At 38.8% G+C, this 19,582-nt stretch overlaps 2 protein-coding genes across 2 annotated transcripts in view; one reads left to right on the forward strand and one right to left on the reverse strand.

The window, feature by feature from the left end:
• LOC308687754 (caskin-1) overlaps positions 1-3,727 on the reverse strand; it is a gene marked incomplete at its 3' end in the record, with an annotated part of 55,562 nt that extends 51,835 nt beyond the window's left edge. The window contains exon 1 of the mRNA XM_081360475.1: positions 3,146-3,727. Within this exon, the coding sequence (XP_081216601.1) occupies positions 3,146-3,239 (94 nt within the window). The 5' untranslated portion in view covers positions 3,240-3,727. The remainder of the gene's footprint in view (positions 1-3,145) is intronic.
• A 4,140-nt stretch (positions 3,728-7,867) lies between these two features.
• Positions 7,868-19,582, forward strand: part of slc5a10 (solute carrier family 5 member 10) — a gene marked incomplete at both ends in the record, with an annotated part of 32,147 nt that continues 20,432 nt past the window's right edge. Inside the window, 6 exons of the mRNA XM_081361584.1 lie at positions 7,868-7,978; positions 8,493-8,564; positions 10,770-10,874; positions 12,013-12,072; positions 12,337-12,441; positions 18,513-18,618. Coding sequence (XP_081217710.1) covers positions 7,868-7,978; positions 8,493-8,564; positions 10,770-10,874; positions 12,013-12,072; positions 12,337-12,441; positions 18,513-18,618 — 559 coding nt within the window. The remainder of the gene's footprint in view (positions 7,979-8,492; positions 8,565-10,769; positions 10,875-12,012; positions 12,073-12,336; positions 12,442-18,512; positions 18,619-19,582) is intronic.

The following is a 19,582-nucleotide window of genomic DNA, read 5'->3' on the forward strand; positions in this document are numbered from 1 at the left end:
TCATAAAAATTACAAATATAACACAAAAGCAGACAATGCTTCAAAAGAAATGTTGGAATGTACCCAGTATCGCCAACAAATTTATAAGCGCTAACCTCCATAATGGTGGCTTCAAATAACACAGCATAAATTAGCACACAACCGCATTATTAACACTAAACTGAACTTTAAAAGCAACTATAGCCTTATTAATTACCAGCATCAACTATTTACAATCCTTATTTTTTGCCCTGCCTACCTAATTAAATATCCATATTCAAGAGTCAATAGCCACTCCCTCAAACACCACAGTTAAAACAACACCACAGCATAATATACAAGATATTATATATTGTAATTAACAGAGCAGAATTTGTGCCAAATTCACTTTTTTTCTGATGTAGTTTCAGGGGAGCATAAGGGAGATGGTATCAAAGGTCAAGGGAAAGAACGTTCAAGGAGATCATGTAATAAACCTTTAGAGAACATACATTTTAATTTATGAGTCTCTTGAGAGATGATGTAGCTTTCTGAGATGAGAACATCTACAGCCCAACAGCAGAACATATTGGACATTGACATAAAGGTGTTAGCAAGGGTTTAGCAACTATCACAGAAAGGATGTATGCAGTCTGGCATACCGACACATCAACTGATCCTCACTATGCCTTCAGAGGAAAACAATAACTACTCTCTTAAAAGAATATCTACAAAGGTAAATATGTCTTCATTCATGTCTTTATTAAGCACACACGCACTCTACAGGTATACATTAAAAAAAACCTGTGCTCTTTTTTTCTAGATGATGGTGTCTAAAAATGCACCAGAAAAAAGGTGTATGTTTCTTTACCAACACAAGGAAAAGAAGGGCATCTTCAGTATAGCTATTATTGTAATACTCTCTCTCACACACACACACACACACACACACAGAGAGAGAGAGAGAGAGAGAGAGAGAGAGAGAGAGAGAGAGAGAGAGAGAGAGAGAGAGAGAGAGAGAGAGAGAGAGAGAGAGAGAGAGAGAGAGAGAGAGAGAGAGTGGCCTGCTTTCATTTCAGGCCGCCCCTCCTACCATAGCAGGAGATGCATCTCTGACCACCTGGGATGTTACCCAGCACTGGAAGTGGTAATTGCATTTCAATTATAGGCATGTGTCCGCGTATGTTTGTGCGGCGTGTGCCTGATCTTGTGCAACAGTCACTGTATGTACTGTATAGTATAGGACTGTATAGAATTCATTGTATAAATAAGAGGAAAAGCTATTCCAAACGAGCATGATTTGTGACCCACCAAAACAGTCAAATACTTTCTGCATCCTCAATATGGATGCAGATAGATAAAACTGTCTGTTTTAAGGCCCATTCACACCAAGGACGATAACTAACAGAACATTTTAAGGGATGTTCAAGGATGATAACTATAATGTATATTATACGTTGTTATTATACAACAGTTATAAAATCATTCTAAATGTAAAGGAATAGCAGTGTTCACAACACAACTATAATGATAACCCCACAGAGGAATTATATCATGGAATCACTTTCAAAACTATTTTTCCAGCTGATGAAAGATCAAAACACGGACAGCCAATCAGAATCCATCCTACTTTAAAGACCTTGAACATTTAAAGTGACAGATCACAAAACTGCAGCGCATGCTTATAACGTTACTGTGCATTGGTGTGGATGCTAGTATAATTATTGTTATGGATATGTTTATAGGTTTTGTTCTTGGTGTGAATTGACCTCTATACTTGCCTCAGAAAAAAAGCATGTGGTCATGCAATACTATAGCCTACCAAAAGTTCACTAAAAACAAGCTACATATACGTCACTAAAATGATGGCACCTAGCAATACGTGTACCTATTTCAAACAGTATTGTGACCCAGTGAGGTCACAATAAAAGATTGTCAGCGTGAACGCCCCTTTACACGTCATAATGGACAGACGCCCAAACAGCTGAGTCTCTCTCTCTCTCTCTCTCTCTCTCTCTCTCTCTCTCTCTCTCTCTCTCTCTCTCTCTCTCTCTCTCTCTCTCTCTCATATACTCACACACTTTATTACTCTGACATCTGGCGCTTTTCACTAATATAATCCCTCTTCCCTTCCCAAGCCTCATGCTTCCCAACATGGACAAACAAGATGGTATCTATCTATCTATCTATCTATCTATCTATCTATCTATCTATCTATCTATCTATCTATCTATCTATCTATCTATCTATCTATCTATCTATCTGTCTATCTATCTATCTGTCTGTCTGTCTGTCTGTCTACCAATATATCTATCTATCTACAGGTAGCTGGAAATAAAATAAGGACAACGTTTCTAGCTCTCTGATAGGAATAACAGGTACTTTGATATAATATAAAGATGGTATCTATTTATCGACATTATAAATCTATATAATATGAAGAATAGTCAGGTACTTAATGAGCCATAACTGTAAAATGCCAATATCCATCTGCACATGTTTCCTTCAATACTCCATCTCTTTAATCTTTGGCGATCTTGAGCCACCTGCCATATCTGAGCGCGCGCTCATCTGGGCATCAAAGCGGATTTGGCGCGGCCCGCCACAGCGAGCATCAAGTATTGACGATCCATCTACACTGAGCGACGCGACAAAAGTGGAACGCTTCCGTTATAATCAGCGAATGTAGATGTCTGCGCTGATAATAACAAAAAAGAACCGGCTCACGCCAGAGTCATTTGGATGACCCTGCCGCGCTGTATGATTTTGAGTCACTAAAAGGAACGTTTCGTTTAGATATCGAACTGGACGTAAAGGGTGCTCCGAAAAAAAATGCACGAGAAGCGTTCGTGAACGCTACAAAAATAATTTAGTTTTGGTACGTTTTAAAAATGTAAGCGGTCCTTTACCAGAAACGATTCTCGGCTCCCAATCTAGACGCGTAGCTATACGACACTAACATAGAAGGCCTACAAAGTCATTTTTCTACATGCTCTTAAGAGGTAATTGATTGAAAATGCACGAAATTGTTCACCACACATTTATTTATTTCGCTAAAGCAAAGTGTTTTGCCATATAATATCACATATTCAAAAGCCGCGTCGGTTTAAGTGGTCATTGAAGCAATAGCAAGGGGGTGTGTGGAGGGTGTGATGAGACATTTAAGATCGGTGGGTGTGATACTCACTCGCTTTGCCCTGTTTGGGTCTCTGGAGGAGCCGTTGGACGGTAATCAGATCCTCCGTCTTCACCGCCTGCAAGAGTTCCTGTTCTTTCCCCATCCTGTTCAATCACACACTCAAGCACCCTCTCTCACACATTCGGTCATTGCTATACTTTTACATCCAGCGCATCTTCAGGGGACCAGGCGACCTAACGGTGCCGTTAACGCCAGCACATCCTCGCCGTTCATCGTTAAAAGGTCGAGTGCGCAGAGAGGCGCAAGACGCGTTTACATGCCCAGTGAAGTGACCAGTGGCGTCCACGCAGTCGCTAACGACGAAAAGAGGTCTTATTGCGTACTGAGGTGACAGAATCCACTCGTTTTCAGGTTAAAGGGACGGCGCGGAAACCTTGCGCGTATTTACGCACGGTGACATGGCTCGTTACAAAAACATCAGATGTTGTGTAAATCAAAACAGAAGCCGTCTCTTTGACCCGAAGCTCGTAGAGAGAACGTATATATTACGTAAACATCCAGGCAGATGTGCGTGCGGGCGCTGGAGGTTGTAATCCGCTGTCGCTTTCTCATGTGCGCATGTATGTGTGTGTGTGTGTGTGTGTGTCTGTGTACTATCTGTGTATGTATGGCAAGCTGATTTAACATTTATTCAAAAAAAAAAACTGACTAGAATAATATATATGTGTGTGTGTGTATATATATATATATATATATATATATATATATATATATATATATATATATATATATATATATATATATATGAAGAGTTCAGATGCAAAGATGCATTTTCTTCTAGAATGATCATTTTTATCAAGCTTGTAAATTTAAGTTCAATAATTTCACTTAAATGCAAATTACCTATTAATTGTCATTTAAGTGAAATTACTTAACTTAAATATACAAACTTTATAAAACTTATCATTATAGAAGAAAATTTCAGATGGCACTTAGAGGGTTTTGCATCTGAACTCTTGATATATATATATATATATATATATATATATATATATATATATATATATATATATATATATATATATATATATATATATATATATTCAGTTAGTACTAGAAAACTAAACTAAAAACTAGAATAGTTTATAGTAAAAACACTATCAGTTACCAAAAAAAAAAAAAAAAAATATATATATATATATATATATATATATATATATATATATATATATATATGCTATCTGGAGGTGAACATGTGGGATCTGAAAAAAAGAACTGCAACTAATCTAACTGCAATTAAACCATCAATCTTTTTGAGCTATGACAATTTCCAATGAAATTATGTTCATCCAACAAATAACTGTGAGTTAGGGGAACGTAATAATTTGTAGCATTAAACTCAAGTTTTTAATATCATTAAGGCCCTGATATACTCGATGGAGTTATTTTTCGTTCTTCACTTAGGGGCAAAACGAAGTTCGAAATACGTGACCAGCGACATACTGTAAGCGAACATCTGATGCCGCCCACTCTGCTGAGAGTGACGTTTAGATGAATATGTAAATGTGCTGTGTACTTTCCTCTCAATATCAAAATAAACACAACAAAAATGAAAAAACAGCAAGCATTTTTTTTAAATAAATTATAAGAAAATCATCTGATAATAGCAACGTGAATATGTTTGCTCTGAATTCGGCATTGTAATAAAGTCATGTCACGTTTATTATTTTCAGTTAAAATAAACAGCTAACATAACACAAACTAACTTATTTAACATATAAATCTAATGAACAAATAAAACATTACTTGTCAATGGCGTTAACACAGTCATTGCTCATAGAGTCACTGTAGTGTAAATACCTTCATATAGCCACCCACAACCTCTTCAGCACAATAACCACAAAACTTCAACCTTACAGAAAGATGAAGTGAATCAATACATTCAAATTATAAACTTGTTGCAGAAATGGGTTTCCTGGATTTCTTTTTAGAGTGTAGTGAATTAAAAAAGGGATACTAGTCTGGATGACACACTAGTAATTATAAAGTAAGTACTATTAACATAAAAACACATTAAAGGAATTAATATTAAAGCAGCTTGCCACAGTGTGTGTATGAGAGAGAGCGAGAGAGAGAGAGAGAGAGAGAGAGAGAGAGAGAGAGAGAGAGAGAGAGAGAGAGAGAGAGAGAGAGAGAGAGAGAGAGAGAGAGAGAGAGAGAGAGAGAGCTTGGTTAAATTGATGGTGCTGCATCAATCAGGGGGCGTGACTAAATAGACCCTTTCCCATGAGCTGACAGATTAAAAGGGAGGGAAGCAGTGTGTCTTGTTTTTGTGTGTGAGCGAGCAAGTGTGTTTTTGAGGAGAAAGGTCACAGGACAAATTTTAGTGGGGTAGGTACTGACCGTGTATTGAGCCATAGACATACAGTCCTTTAAAGAAGGGGGGAAGATGCACACTATTAAATGAACACGTCATCCAAAAAAATAAACAATAAAATTCAGTCATTTTTTAGGCTACTCACCCATAGCTATTCCAAATCTGACCTTCTTTCTTCCAGCTGAACACAAAAGGGAATATTTCCCAATATATTCACACAATATAACAAAAGCAATGACAGTGACCACAACCTGGCAAGGTTAAAAGCAACAGCCTGTGAGCAACAGATGAACAGATGAAAATGTAAGTTGTATTTAGTGAAAAACCTTGATGGTGCATCACACTAATATCAGTTATGCTTATTATGAAAATGATGTTCCAGTATGGTGAAACATATGAAAACTTCTATACCACAGAAGAAAGAAACACAACAGTATTCTCTCTTCTTCTTTTATTTTTAAGTGAGCTGTTCCTTTAAATCTCATTGGTGGCCCTCAGACTCTGATAGCCATTCTGCTCTGATTATTATCATATAATTTAATCGCTCTCTTACTCCTTATCTCTGTCATTTCAGACATAATTTTTGGTGACAATCTTACAATTAAAAGTCTCTGATACGATACATTCCTCCCTAAGGGTGTCAGCAGAACCAGAGCAGATGTCTAATTTGGGCTCGTTCTAACCCACATCAGTCAGTGGGTAATTAGCCGTTCTTTACTTATTTTGCACTGTCAGTTTTTAGGACTGCAATAACTAAATTAATACCCAGTTATTTGTGAGGTAAAACTTATTCTCCAAATTATCCGCAGGGAGATTCCCCTCCTACCAGTTCCTGGCTCTGTCCAACCTGGAATCTTTTGTGTTTGCCAACCTTAATCACTAGTTCACCAACCGTTCCCTCCTGCAGAGATTGGTTCCAGCTGTAATGAAACACAACTGAAACAGCTAATTCAGCAAGTGTGGCTGGAACTAAACCCTTCCAGAAGGTACAGTAAATATCCAGGAAAAGGATTGAGCTACCGTAAGAGCGCACTTATTTTTTTCAGCATGAAAGTGTAATGTAGCGTAATGCATCCAGATGTGTTCCTATTTCTTTTTCTATTATTCCCAGTGTGGATTCTCATTGGATTCTCATTACTGTAATACACAGCGCAATACATACTACTATATTGTATGTTATTTAAATATATAATATATATATATATTTTTTTTTTTTATTGCGGTAATGAGGGTATTAATTATTATTTTGATCTAAAAGTAAACAGATCTAAAGTGACATAAAAGACTTTTACCTGTTATTTCTTTCAAATAAATGCTGTTCTTTTGCACTTTCTATCAAAAAATCCTCAAAAAAATGGTATCACAGTTTCCACATATTATTACTGTTTTTAACAACAATAATACGATTTTTATCCTGTGCAGCAAATTCACATATTAGAATGATTTCTGAAGGATCATGTGATACTGAATACTGGAGTAATAATGCTGAAAATTCAGCTTTGACCTCATAAGTTACTTAAAAAAACATATGAAAATAGAAAAAAAATGTATTTTAAATTTGACAATATCACTGTTTACTGTATTTTTGATCAAATGAATATGGCCTTGGTGAGCATAAGAGCAAAATCTTATCCGCCATACACTTTTCAAAGCATTAAAGATTAAATATAATAAATAACTCAATGAGAGACAAAAAGTCACCGGAAACATTAACACTGCCATCATTTAAAACTACCAAGGCCAAAATAAAATGACATACTAGAAAGAAATACTCTGGAAAACAGAAGTCAGAGGTTTTTTTTTTACTATAATTAACTTTATCATGGGTCAATTGTGGTGCATTTTCAAATAAATTAGATTGCAAATACTCCTGCCACACTGTCAAATAAAGTACTGCTAATGTGAACAGTGACCCCAAACACTAAAGGTATACTTATGTCCATGTGTAAGATTGATGCTGACGGTTAGTGCATGTGTGTGTGTTAATGGCTAGCACCAGTGGGTGTTTAAGTAAATGATTCACTTTGTTAAGTGTGTCTAGGGATGTTTTTTAGACTCTGACAGTCACATTAGGTTAGTTAGATCACACGTCTAAATGCTCTGATTATACGTCTAAGCGTGCGTGTGTGTGTGTGTGTAGCCATTGGTGTTTGTCTCTATGTGCAGGTGCATGTGTAAGTCTCTGAAACCCAAACAAGCAGCAGGGTTTGCGTGTCTTCACGGATGTGTTTCATCTGCCTTGTTGTTCTCATGTAGGTGCAAGTTTGCTTCATTAAACTGATGTGTTTAATGATCAATTCACACACAGAGCCGGCTGACCGGAACGCCTTGTGTCTTTCTAGCCTCTTTGCCTTGTGGTCTTAGTCTGCGTGTAGTGTGTGTGAAGGCAGGACATGGCGTCTAACTCTACCACTAAATTTTTCGCCCTTTCCCAGTCTTTCAGCGTATCTGATATCATTGTAATTGGAGCGTATTTTTTATTGAACGTCGCAGTTGGAATATGGGTGAGATATATTTGTGTATCGCATGTGCGTGTATTAGCTGTATCAAACATTATATATCTTTTCTGTTGTCACAGTGTTTTTACACTCTTAGAAAAAAAGATTCAATGGGGTTGAATGCACTTTTGCAGAAAAAGGTTATACATACGGAGAAATGTATTAAATGATTGCATAATACTTTCATGTTTAAGGGATTATTTCATTTTTGTATTCTAGTGATAAAGTGTGTTAATTAATTAATTAAACTAAATCCATAAAATGATGGGAACCCCTAAAAGGTTCTATGAAGCACATGACAGAATCCTTTATGGTTCTATATAGAACTTTTTTTCTAAGAGTTATATTTAAAAAAAAAAAAAATAGATCACAATTGTGTTTAAGAACATGTGGATGTAAACTGTGGATTTAGAAAGGAATCTTTTTTTTTTAAACGTTACTTTATTCTAACATCTAAGATATTAGAGTGGGAAATACAACGTTCGAATACAAATTCCGTATAAACTATTGTGTGTTTCAGTCATCTTGCAGAGTGAGTCGAAACACACTAAGTGGATATTTCCTGGCTGGCAGAGACATGGCTTGGTGGCCGGTGAGTGATCATTAATGTAAACTGAACCAGTTGAAGCAATATGTAAGCATACATTTACTTAAATGTATATTGTTTAAGCCTTATTGAGGAGATAATTTACAAATAATACTTAGTTTAGTTTTAGTTTTTTTTTTTTTTACTTTACAGCCTAAAAATAAAACTTTACTTTTAAGTGGTAGAGTAATAAACTACAGAGGTTGATGTGATAAAAGTGATCTCAAGGCAAACGTTTTATAGACAATGTTGAATAAAGTTGTTTCTTTTTTTAATAGGCACAGAGTAAAATAACATGGACATGAAACTATTTATTTTCAACATCCAGATTTTAGGTCAGAATTTATATACAGTGGTGTCCAAAAGTCAAACTGCAAAACCAAATTTAAATCTATAAATAAGCCCAAAAAAATTCCAAATTAAAACAGTTTGCTCTAATGTACAATTATGATCCTTCAGAAATGATTCCAAGGGTAGGCCTACGTTTACACGACAACGATGTACTAAAACCTGAAAAGTTTTTCCTTTGTGTTTTTCATGTAGGCTACAGACGACAATGTTGTCAAACCGATCTCCTTTCACGCGAATCCACGAAAATGACTAAAAACACTATTATGCATGTAGTTGATGTCACTTTGTAAAGAAACACCATAGACATCATGATGTCTATGAGAAACACTACTCACTTAAAGACTGAACACGTAATACGCATGCGCATGGCGTCACAGTTTTCACAAATTCACGTTTTTGTAGTTTAGAGACAACAACAGTATCGTTTTAAAAACTCAAAAGTGTTTTCAGGTCCCCAAAACGCTGTTGTCATGTGAATGAACGGCAAAAACGCATTAAAATTTTTCCGTTTTTAGTTGAAATTGGTGTCGTGTAAACAGCCCCTAATATGCTGATTTACATGACACCGTTTTCAACTAAAAACAGAAAACCTTTTAAGCGTTTAGGCCGTTCATTTACACAACAGCGGCTTTTTGGGGACCTGAAAACACAAACTTTTGAAAACTTGTTTAAAAGTGCAAGTTTTTAAATACGATACTGTTATTGTCTCTGTGTAAACTAAAGAAAAGTGAATTTGTGAAAACAGTGACATCATGCACATGCGTGTTCAGTCTATAAGCGCGTAGTGTTTCGTTACAAAGTGACATCGCCAACTACTGGCCTGACAGGATAATACAGTGTTTTTTAGTCGTTTTCGCGGATCCTTGTGAACAGATATAGTTTTGACAACGATGTCTGTATGCGAAAACGCAAATGCAATGTTGTTGTGTAAACATGCCCTTATTATTATGAATGTTATGCTGCTTAATATTTTTGTGGAAACCGTTATACACTACCATTCAAAAATGTAAAAATTTAGGGTAAGAAATTTATTAATAGGCCTACTTTAATTCAGCAAGGACGCATTCAATTGATTAAAAATTACAGTAAAGACATTTATAAAGTTCCATTTAATACATTTATAAGGCTAAGTTCATGCAGCTGGAGAGTCAAGCAAAAGATGGACACACCAAATATATATTAATGTTAATTAAACCTTTTGCTCATATTATTATGTAGAATTTATAATAAAAAATACCCCAAATAAAGTATTTTAACTAGTGGTTTGAGACATCTGGACCCCTCTTTAATAAGAGAAGGCATATATTTTAGGTGCTCTGTTTCATTTTCAGCACATTCTTTTTCATTTGCATGCAGTGGCTTTAATTAGTCCCGCATAGTGACAAATAAATTTGTACAATTCCATGTACATCGCAATTAAAATGAGGTCACAAAAAATGAGGTCATACAAATTTAGCCCTGTATATAATTATTAAACATATATGACATATGTAGGCTATAATAATTATACACGAATTTCACATTGCTTTTCACAATACATATTGTGAAAAGCAGCTTCTCAGAAAAGTGTCCAAGTTGTATTTCAGAAATGTATGCATGTACAAATCACACAGTTAGCTAATAATGTATTCATTTAAACCATTTATTAATTTAAGGCAGAAACAATGAGCTCATTCAAGTAATGAATACATGTTTGTTAACAATTAATAATAATTCAAAAAGAAATGTAGGCTATGTAACACATGTCTTGTCAGCGATCTTGCAAATACTGAGTGTGAAGCTGATTGTGGTAAATCAAGTTGTTTCACGTCGTCCGTCCTGAGAATGGCACTAATATGCAGTATGAATGAATGTGTGCAGATTGGTGCATCTCTGTTTGCCAGCAGTGAGGGTTCAGGACTGTTCATCGGTCTGGCTGGGACAGGAGCAGCAGGAGGGATCGCTGTTGCTGGATTTGAATGGAATGTGAGAGACATCATTTTTTAACGCCTCATTTCCCATTTACTCCAAACAAATGCAAAATATGTATTAGTCATAATTCGTTATTAATCATTACTTTAACACGAAAAAATCTAGCAGTTCATATTAATGCACCAGCATTCAATCAGCACTAGGGGGAGAAAAAGACCAGATTCTGTCTTAAAACTACATTATTTATGGGTGCTGAAAATTCAGTTGCACTTTATTTTACAGTACGTGTACTTAGAGTGTACTTACCTAAGAAAATACTGGGTAATAAGGTAACTACAGGGGTTAAGGTTAGGTTTAGGTTAAGGTTCAGGGTTAGTAACGAGTTATTACCCAGTTATTGTAATTGATTATAATAAGTACATCATATGTATCACAACAGGGCTGTAAAATAAAGTGCTACCGAAAATATAATTCTTGGTTTTTGTCTAGAATGTCAGTAAAAAATATAGTATCTTAAGGCTTAAGTAGTTTGTCTTTTTACTTGTACATGTTGTCTAAATTTATAGAGGTGTATATGTGAAATGTGAAATAAATAAAACCTCATGCATGACTAAATTCCCAAAAAATTGAGACTTAAATTGCACAAAGTTATAGTTCACCCATTCATCATTATTTATTCACCTTCATGTCTTTTCAAACCTGTATAACTTACTTTAAGAAGATATTTTAAAATATGTCTGTTTTTTTGTTGTTTTTTCTCCATACAATGAAAGACAATGATGTCCAATGTCATATTGGACCCCATTAACTTTTCATGTTATGCATGTAAACAGTTGACATTATTCAGTATATCTTCTTTTGTGTTTTGTGGAAGAAAGAAAGTCATACAGGTTTGGAATGACATGAGGGTGAATAAATGAATTCATTTTTGAGTGAGCTATTCCTTTAAGCTGTTTGAATGTCATTAGATTCGATGACAAAATATAAATTTAGATGCATCTAAATTTTCAAAATACCCTTTAGGGCCACTGTATATTCAATGCAAACACAATGTAATATCTCATGCAGTTTTGCTCCTCAAGTAAAATGATCTTGTTGTAAAATGAGATGTTTAAATGTGTTTCACAAATAAATTGATCCTGATGAAGAAATAGATTTTTCACAGTGCACTAACTCTTTCTTTCTTTATTAGGCAACTTATGTCCTGTTGGCCCTTGCCTGGGTCTTTGTCCCAGTTTATGTGTCTTCTGGGGTGAGTTTTAGACGTACACTGACTCACTGTTCATACCGATGTTCTAGCTGAGCTATACAGTCCTATGTGAATTAATAATTCAGAACTTATGTTTAATACTGCCACGTGTTATAGACTCACAATCTCTTTCTCTCACACACAAACTCACCACATGTTCTACTTTCCCAGATTTGCTTATTAATTTGCTTAGATCATGCCATTCCCTTCTGCACTTCCTCTCTCCCTCTCTCTCTCTCTCTCTCTCTCTCTCTCTCTCTCTCTCAGATTGTCACAATGCCAGAGTATCTGGGTCGGCGGTTTGGAGGAGAGCGTATTCGAACGTACTTGTCAGTTCTCAGTTTGCTGCTGTCTGTGTTTACCAAGATCTCAGTGAGCATGAAAACACATACATTCACTCATGGTTTTTGCTGTCTCATTCACACAAAGCTAAAAGTCAAACATTAATCTACAAAGGCTTCATTTATTCGGTCCTGTATTGCTGTGCTGGCATGTTTCTGCACCCATGGAATTTAAAGTTGTGAAAGAGAATGTAGTTGAGCTGTTTCAACATCTGTTTTTCACTGCAGGCATATAAAAACACTCACACCCTAATGCCTGTGTGCTTCCTTGTTGGCTTGCTAATAAACCATTAATGCTATAACTTTGGCACAAAATTTACCACTTTATTTACAAAATATTAATCTCCAACACGCGTTCAACAACGTCTGCTCTTGCATGTGGCGTGGTGCTCTCGTGAACATGCTCTCACGTTGCTTCATAACTGTAATGAGGACGCTGATGCAGCATTAGAATCCATATGCAGAAGTTTATTGCAAATACCAAACAACAAACACGTGGAAACAGGCAGAGGGTCGATAACAGTAAAGCAGTCCGATCTTTCGACAATCCAAAGGATAATCCAAAAGATGTTAGTGAGAAACCAGGCAGAGAAGTCAAACCTTGAGATCAGTCCACACAAGCAAACAATCCAGAAAGGAAAATCCGTAGAATCAATGGTCAGAGAACGAGGCAGAATCATACACATGCAGACAATCAGAATATCAGGAAAAACGCTTGGTAAGGCAGGGTAAACTGGCAGTACTTCGCGATGAGAAAGCACATGGTCCCAGCTTAAGTAGTCCCAAACAGGAAGTGAATGTAGAAGCAGCAGAGGGAGCGCTCAGTCAGTACTCGGGTGATGGCTCCCTCTGCTGGCTTGGCATTACAGAACCCCTCCCTCTAGGAGCGACTCCTGGAGCTCGGCGAGGACGTCCCCGCGGTCGGGGTGCTGGACGGTCAGGTCTGGCTCGATGGAATTCCTCCGTGAGCGATGGATCCAGAATGTCGTTGGCGGCCACCCATGACCTCTCCTCAGGTCCATAGCCTTCCCAGTCCACCAGATATTGGAGCTGACCCCCTCTACGGCGAGAGTCCAGTAACTCTTTTACCTGGTAGGCGGGCATACCACCTACATCCAGGGGTGGCGGTGGTTCTGGGGTCATCTGGCCGGGGTCAGCCTCCGGGTGGACCGGTTTGAGAAGGGACACATGGAAAGAGGGAGAGATACGGTAGTTAGCAGGAAGCTCCAGCTGGTACGTTACCTCATTAATACGTCTGAGAATCTTGAAAGGGCCTACGTACCTAGGGCTGAGCTTCCTGCTGGGCAGACGCAGCTTGATGTCCCTCGTAGAGAGCCAGACCCGCTGTCCAGGTTCGTAGGGAGGGTGTGGACGTCGGCGTCTGTTGGCCTGGATCTCCTGATTCCTTACAGCCCGTTGAAGACGCACATGAGCACTGTCCCACACCCTCTCACTACGTTTAATCCAGTCGTCAACTGCCGGAACCGAGGAAGGTTCACCCGACCACGGGAACATAGGGGGCTGATACCCCAGGACACACTGGAAGGGGGTGAGGCCTGTAGATGCATGAGTGAGTGAATTCTGGGCATATTCGGCCCAGGGAAGAAACTCTGACCACCTATGTTGTTCCCTACTACAATAGGTTCGTAGATAACGGCCAATCTCCTGGTTGAGTCTCTCCACCTGGCCGTTGCTCTGAGGATGGTATCCAGACGTGAGGCTAACGTTAATATCCAATTGTTTGCAGAACGTTTTCCAGACTTGGGAGGTGAATTGTGTTCCTCTGTCGCTGACAATGTCCTCAGGTAAGCCATGCGGAATACATGGTTGAAGAGAGTTAAAGCTGTTTCCATGGCTGTAGGTAATCCCTTTAATGGAATTAACCGGCATGACTTTGAGAATCTGTCGATGATGACTAGAATGGTTGTGAATCCGTCAGATGGTGGCAGGTCAGTGATGAAGTCAATAGAGAGATGAGACCATGGTCGTTGTGGGATGGGTAATGGTTGAAGTAGGCCTGAGGGTAATTCCTTGGGGGTCTTGGATTGAGCACAGATCTGACAGGATTTGATGAAGATGGTTGTGTCTTTGGTCATTGAAGGCCACCAAAATGAGTTCTTTACCAGATGGAGGGTGCGTGATATACCTGGATGTCCTGAGCTGATGGATGTATGAACCCATTGGAGTACTTGGTGACGCATGTCTTGGGGTACGTATTGTTTGTTTGGTGGGCATTGTGGTGGTGGTGGCGGATCTTGTTCTTGTCTGCGTTGAATCTCCTCCATGATGTCCCATGAGACTGGAGCCAGAATGACAGTGGGTGGTAGAATGGTTTCGGGTTTGAAATCCTCTATAGGAGGGTCATGCTTACGGGAGAGTGCGTCTGCCTTACTGTTCTTGCTGCCTGGTCGATAAGTAACGGTGAAATCAAAACGAGTGAAGAAGAGGGCCCATCGAGCTTGGCGAGGATTAAGTCTTTTTGCTCCCTTTATATACTCAAGGTTCTTGTGGTCGGTGATGACTTGGAATGGGTAGCGAGCGCCCTCTAGCCAATGTCTCCACTCCTCAATGGCTGCTTTCATGGATAATAATTCCTTATTACCAACATCGTAGTTCTTTTCTGCACTCGTGAGTTTTCTGGAGTAAAATGCACATGGATGAAGCTTGCCTGGTTGTCCATGACGTTGGGAGAGAACAGCTCCTATTCCGCAGTCTGATGCATCCACCTCCAAGACAAACGGTAGATCAGGATCAGGATGTTTCAGGATGGGAGCTGAGGTGAAACTTGACTTGAGGGTGGCAAAAGCATGGCTTGCTTCTTCATTCCAACCGAGTTTCTTGGGTTTGTCTTTCAAGAGTGAGGTGAGAGGAGAGGCGATAGTGCTGTAATCTCTGATGAAACGGCGGTAGAAGTTGGCAAAGCCTAGAAATCTCTGAAGCTCCTTAATGGTAGTAGGTTGAGGCCAATCCGTGACTGCTTGAACTTTGATTGAGTCCATCCTCACTCCCTGGTGACTGACTTGATAGCCAAGAAAAGATGTCTGATGGACATGGAACTCACATTTCTCAGTTTTGACATAGAGTTGGTTCTCCAGTAGACGGGATAATACTGCACGCACATGAGTAACATGTTCAGTCTCTGTCTTGGAATAAATCAAAATGTCGTCGATGTAGGCAATAACAAATTTGTTCATGAAGTCCTTGAAAATTTCATTTATAAAGGATTGAAAGACAGTTGGAGAGTTGGCTAACCCATAGGGCATTACCTGGTACTCGAAGTGCCCCCTAGTGGTGAGAAATGCAGTCTTCCATTCATCACCTTTGATCCTGATGAGATTGTATGCGCTTCGTAGGTCTAGTTTGGTGTAAATGGTGGCCTCTCGTAGTTGTTCCAGAGCCGGAGGTACCAAAGGCAAGGGATAGCGGAATTTTACTGTGACATTGTTCAGTCCACGGTAATCTATGCAGGGTCTTAAACCACCATCCTTTTTACTCACGAAGAAGAACCCGGCGGCTGCAGGAGATGTGGATGGACGAATGAACCCTGAGTCTAAAGCCGCCTCAATGTATTCCTCCATAGCTTGATCCTCAATCCTGGACAACGGGTAAACTCTGCTTTTGGGAGGCATGGCATTGGGAAGCAAATCAATGGCGCAATCCCATGGACGATGTGGAGGAAGTTGTGTGGCCTTAGTCTTGCTGAAAACTTCAGACAAATCTTGATATTGACTGGGGATGGATACTTTTACCTGGGTTTCGGGACTCTCAATGCTTGTGGTGAGACATGGTTGTGGCTGAATTGAAAGGCAGTTCATCAAACAGAATGGAGACCAGTGAGTTAATTCCCCTTGGAACCAGGAAATGGAAGGATCGTGGATGGTGAGCCAAGGAAATCCTAAGATGACTTCGTATTTGGGTGAGTCAACGACATACAAGGTGATGTTTTCTTGATGGAACAAACCGGTTTGAAGTTTCAAGGTTTTTGTTTGACATTGGATACCTTGATTGATGAGAGTGTCGTCGATAGCTTTGATCTGAATGGGTGGAATGCATGGTTGGGTAGGAATATTAAACTTCTGAATTATGTCCTTGTTGATGATATTCAGAGCTGCTCCAGAGTCAATCAGCGCTGTGAGATCAAGAGACAGAGTATCAGTTCTTATGGTGACGGGTAGTGTAAGCGACTTATTTTTAAGGACAGAGAAATTGTGAATATTTACCCCTGTTGAAGACTTGGCCTTGAGTGGGCAACCGATACTGCGATGGCCTGGTTCTCCGCAGTAGAAGCAAAGATGATTTTGTCGACGTCTTGTTCGTTCCTCTTCCGTCAATCGAGAAACGTTAAGTTGCATGGGTTCAACAGATGATTTTTCAACTGTGAGATGGCTGATAGGGGAATGATTATAAACTGTTCTGTTAGTACGTTGCTTGGGAGTCTGTCTCATGAGATTATCGATCTTGATGGTGAGATTAACAAGTTCTGAAAATGATAAATCCTCTCTACGACAGGCGAGTTCAGTTTGCAGATCAACATTGAGGCTGTTGAAAAAGGTAGCTTTAAGAGAGACATCATTCCATCCACTCTGAGCTGCCAGTGTGCGAAACTCAATAGCATAATCAGCTGCGGTGCGGTTACCTTGTTTTGCATTAATAAGTTGTGTTGAAATATCCCTGCCCCCTGCGGGATATTCAAAAACTTCTTGAAGTTGAAGTAAGAAATACTCAGTGGATCTCCTGAGTTGTGTATCGCTATCCCACACCGCTGAAGCCCAATCGAGGGCTTTTCCCGTGAGCAAAGTCATGAGAAATGCACATCTCTTCTTCTCAGATTCAAATCGATCTTGTTGGAACTCAAAATATAGCTTTACTTGTCGAATGAATCCCTTGCATTGTTCAGCAGAGCCATCAAACTTATTAGGAAGAGCAAAGCTTACCGTTGAAGGCGTGGGAGGAGGAAGAGATCGTACATAGTGCGTCAGGTGTTCGTTGACTGATTGTAGCTTTGCAAGTTGTTCCTGATAATTCTTCAGAACCTCACTTTGGTAAGCGAATGCGGCTTGTAAGTTGGAAACCTCCGCTGGATTCACGGTAGGCGAAGTATTCTGTAATGAGGACGCTGATGCAGCATTAGAATCCATATGCAGAAGTTTATTGCAAATACCAAACAACAAACACGTGGAAACAGGCAGAGGGTCGATAACAGTAAAGCAGTCCGATCTTTCGACAATCCAAAGGATAATCCAAGAGACGTTAGTGAGAAACCAGGCAGAGAAGTCAAACCTTGAGATCAGTCCACACAAGCAAACAATCCAGAAAGGGAAATCCGTAGAATCAATGGTCAGAGAACGAGGCAGAATCATACACATGCAGAATATCAGGAAAAACGCTTGGTAAGGCAGGGTAAACTGGCAGTACTTCGCGATGAGAAAGCACATGGTCCCAGCTTAAGTAGTCCCAAACAGGAAGTGAATGTAGAAGCAGCAGAGGGAGCGCTCAGTCAGTACTCGGGTGATGGCTCCCTCTGCTGGCTTGGCATTACAATAACACTGAGGTTAAACCACTGGGTGACATGTAGCTGGCAAGGTAGTTGCATAGGCTGTCAATGAAGGGAATTAAAAATTGAATTAAAAAGATCTTCATTTGTGTTCTGAAGATGGACGAATGTCTTACGGGTTTGAACAACATGTCAATTACAAGTAAATTAATGCCAGAATTTTCCTTTTTGGGTGAACCCTAACCCTAACCCTTTAATGTGTGTCAACGACTGTCTTTACTTTATTAACAAGAGTAAACAGAGTTGATTCTCAAATGCAGTATAACTGTAAAAAAGGATGCTGCCTTATATTTTTAAGTAATCAACATGGATGTTTAAGTCATTTCAACTTAAATTGCATTAAACTTAAACTGATTTTAAAAATGAGTTGAATCTTAGATAACTTACTAAAAATTGCTTAACATATTTTGATGAGTTAAAGCAATGTAAAAACATATGTTGTCATAACTTATTGATCATATCATTTTTTATAGTGATGAAACACTTCACAATTAAGTCTCCTATATCTATGAGCAACCTAAAATCTTTAAATCCTGTATGGTTTGCAGACGGATCTGTACTCTGGAGCTCTGTTTGTCCAGGTTTGTTTGGGCTGGAATCTCTACCTCTCCACTGTCCTCATGCTGGTCGTCACTGCCCTCTACACTATTGCAGGTTTGTCTTTACGTTCAAAGGTTTGGGGTCATTAAGATTGTTTTGTGTGTTTCAAAAGAAGTCTCTTATGCCCACCAAAGCTGCATTATTTGATAAACAGAATTAAAAACAATCGTATTGTGAAATGACTGTTTTCTATGTGAATACATTTTTAAATGTAATTTATTCCTGTCCCATGCCAAATTTCCAGCGTCATCAGTCTTCAGTGTCACATGATCCTTCAGAAATCATTCTAAAATGCTGATTTACTGCTCAAGATTCTTATCATTATCACTGTTGAAAATAGTTGAGCTTAAAGGGATAGTTCACTTTGAAATAAAATTTTGGTATGTTTTAGCTTACCTCAAGGGCATCCAAGATGTAGGTGTCTTTTTTTCCGCAGTAGTTTCAATTTTGATATTTTTAGGCCAAACCGTTCTTGTCTGTCAGTCATATAATGCAGGTCTGTGGTCACTGTCTCAAAGAGCATGCACAGAGTCCAAATTAAAACAATCCCACATCGTCCAAATTAAACAATTCCCCATCGTAAGTACACATTGATGGCCTAAGACACGAAACGAGCGGTTTGTGTGAGAAAACGAACAGTATTTATATCGTTGTTAGCTCTTGAACACAGCCGCGTCTAGTGTATATATCTATACCCGCCCGCGCCCTCAGATCATTTGGACGCGGCTGTGTTCAAGAGGTAACAACGATATAAATACTGTTCGTTTTCTCACACAAACTGCTCGTTTCGTGTCTTAGGCCATCAATGTGTAATTACGATGGGGAATTGTTTTAATTTGGACTCTGTGCATGCTCTTTGAGACAGTGACCGTAGACCTGCATTATATGACTGACAGACAAGAACGGTTTGGCCTAAAAATATCAAAATTGAAACTACTGCGGAAAAAAAATCTTGGATGCCCTTGAGGTAAGCTAAAACATACCAAAATTTTATTTTAAAGTGAACTATCCCTTTAAT

This window comes from Scardinius erythrophthalmus, assembly GCF_964197995.2.
Source record: "Scardinius erythrophthalmus genome assembly, chromosome: 3".
NCBI classification, from domain to species: Eukaryota; Metazoa; Chordata; class Actinopteri; order Cypriniformes; family Leuciscidae; genus Scardinius; species Scardinius erythrophthalmus.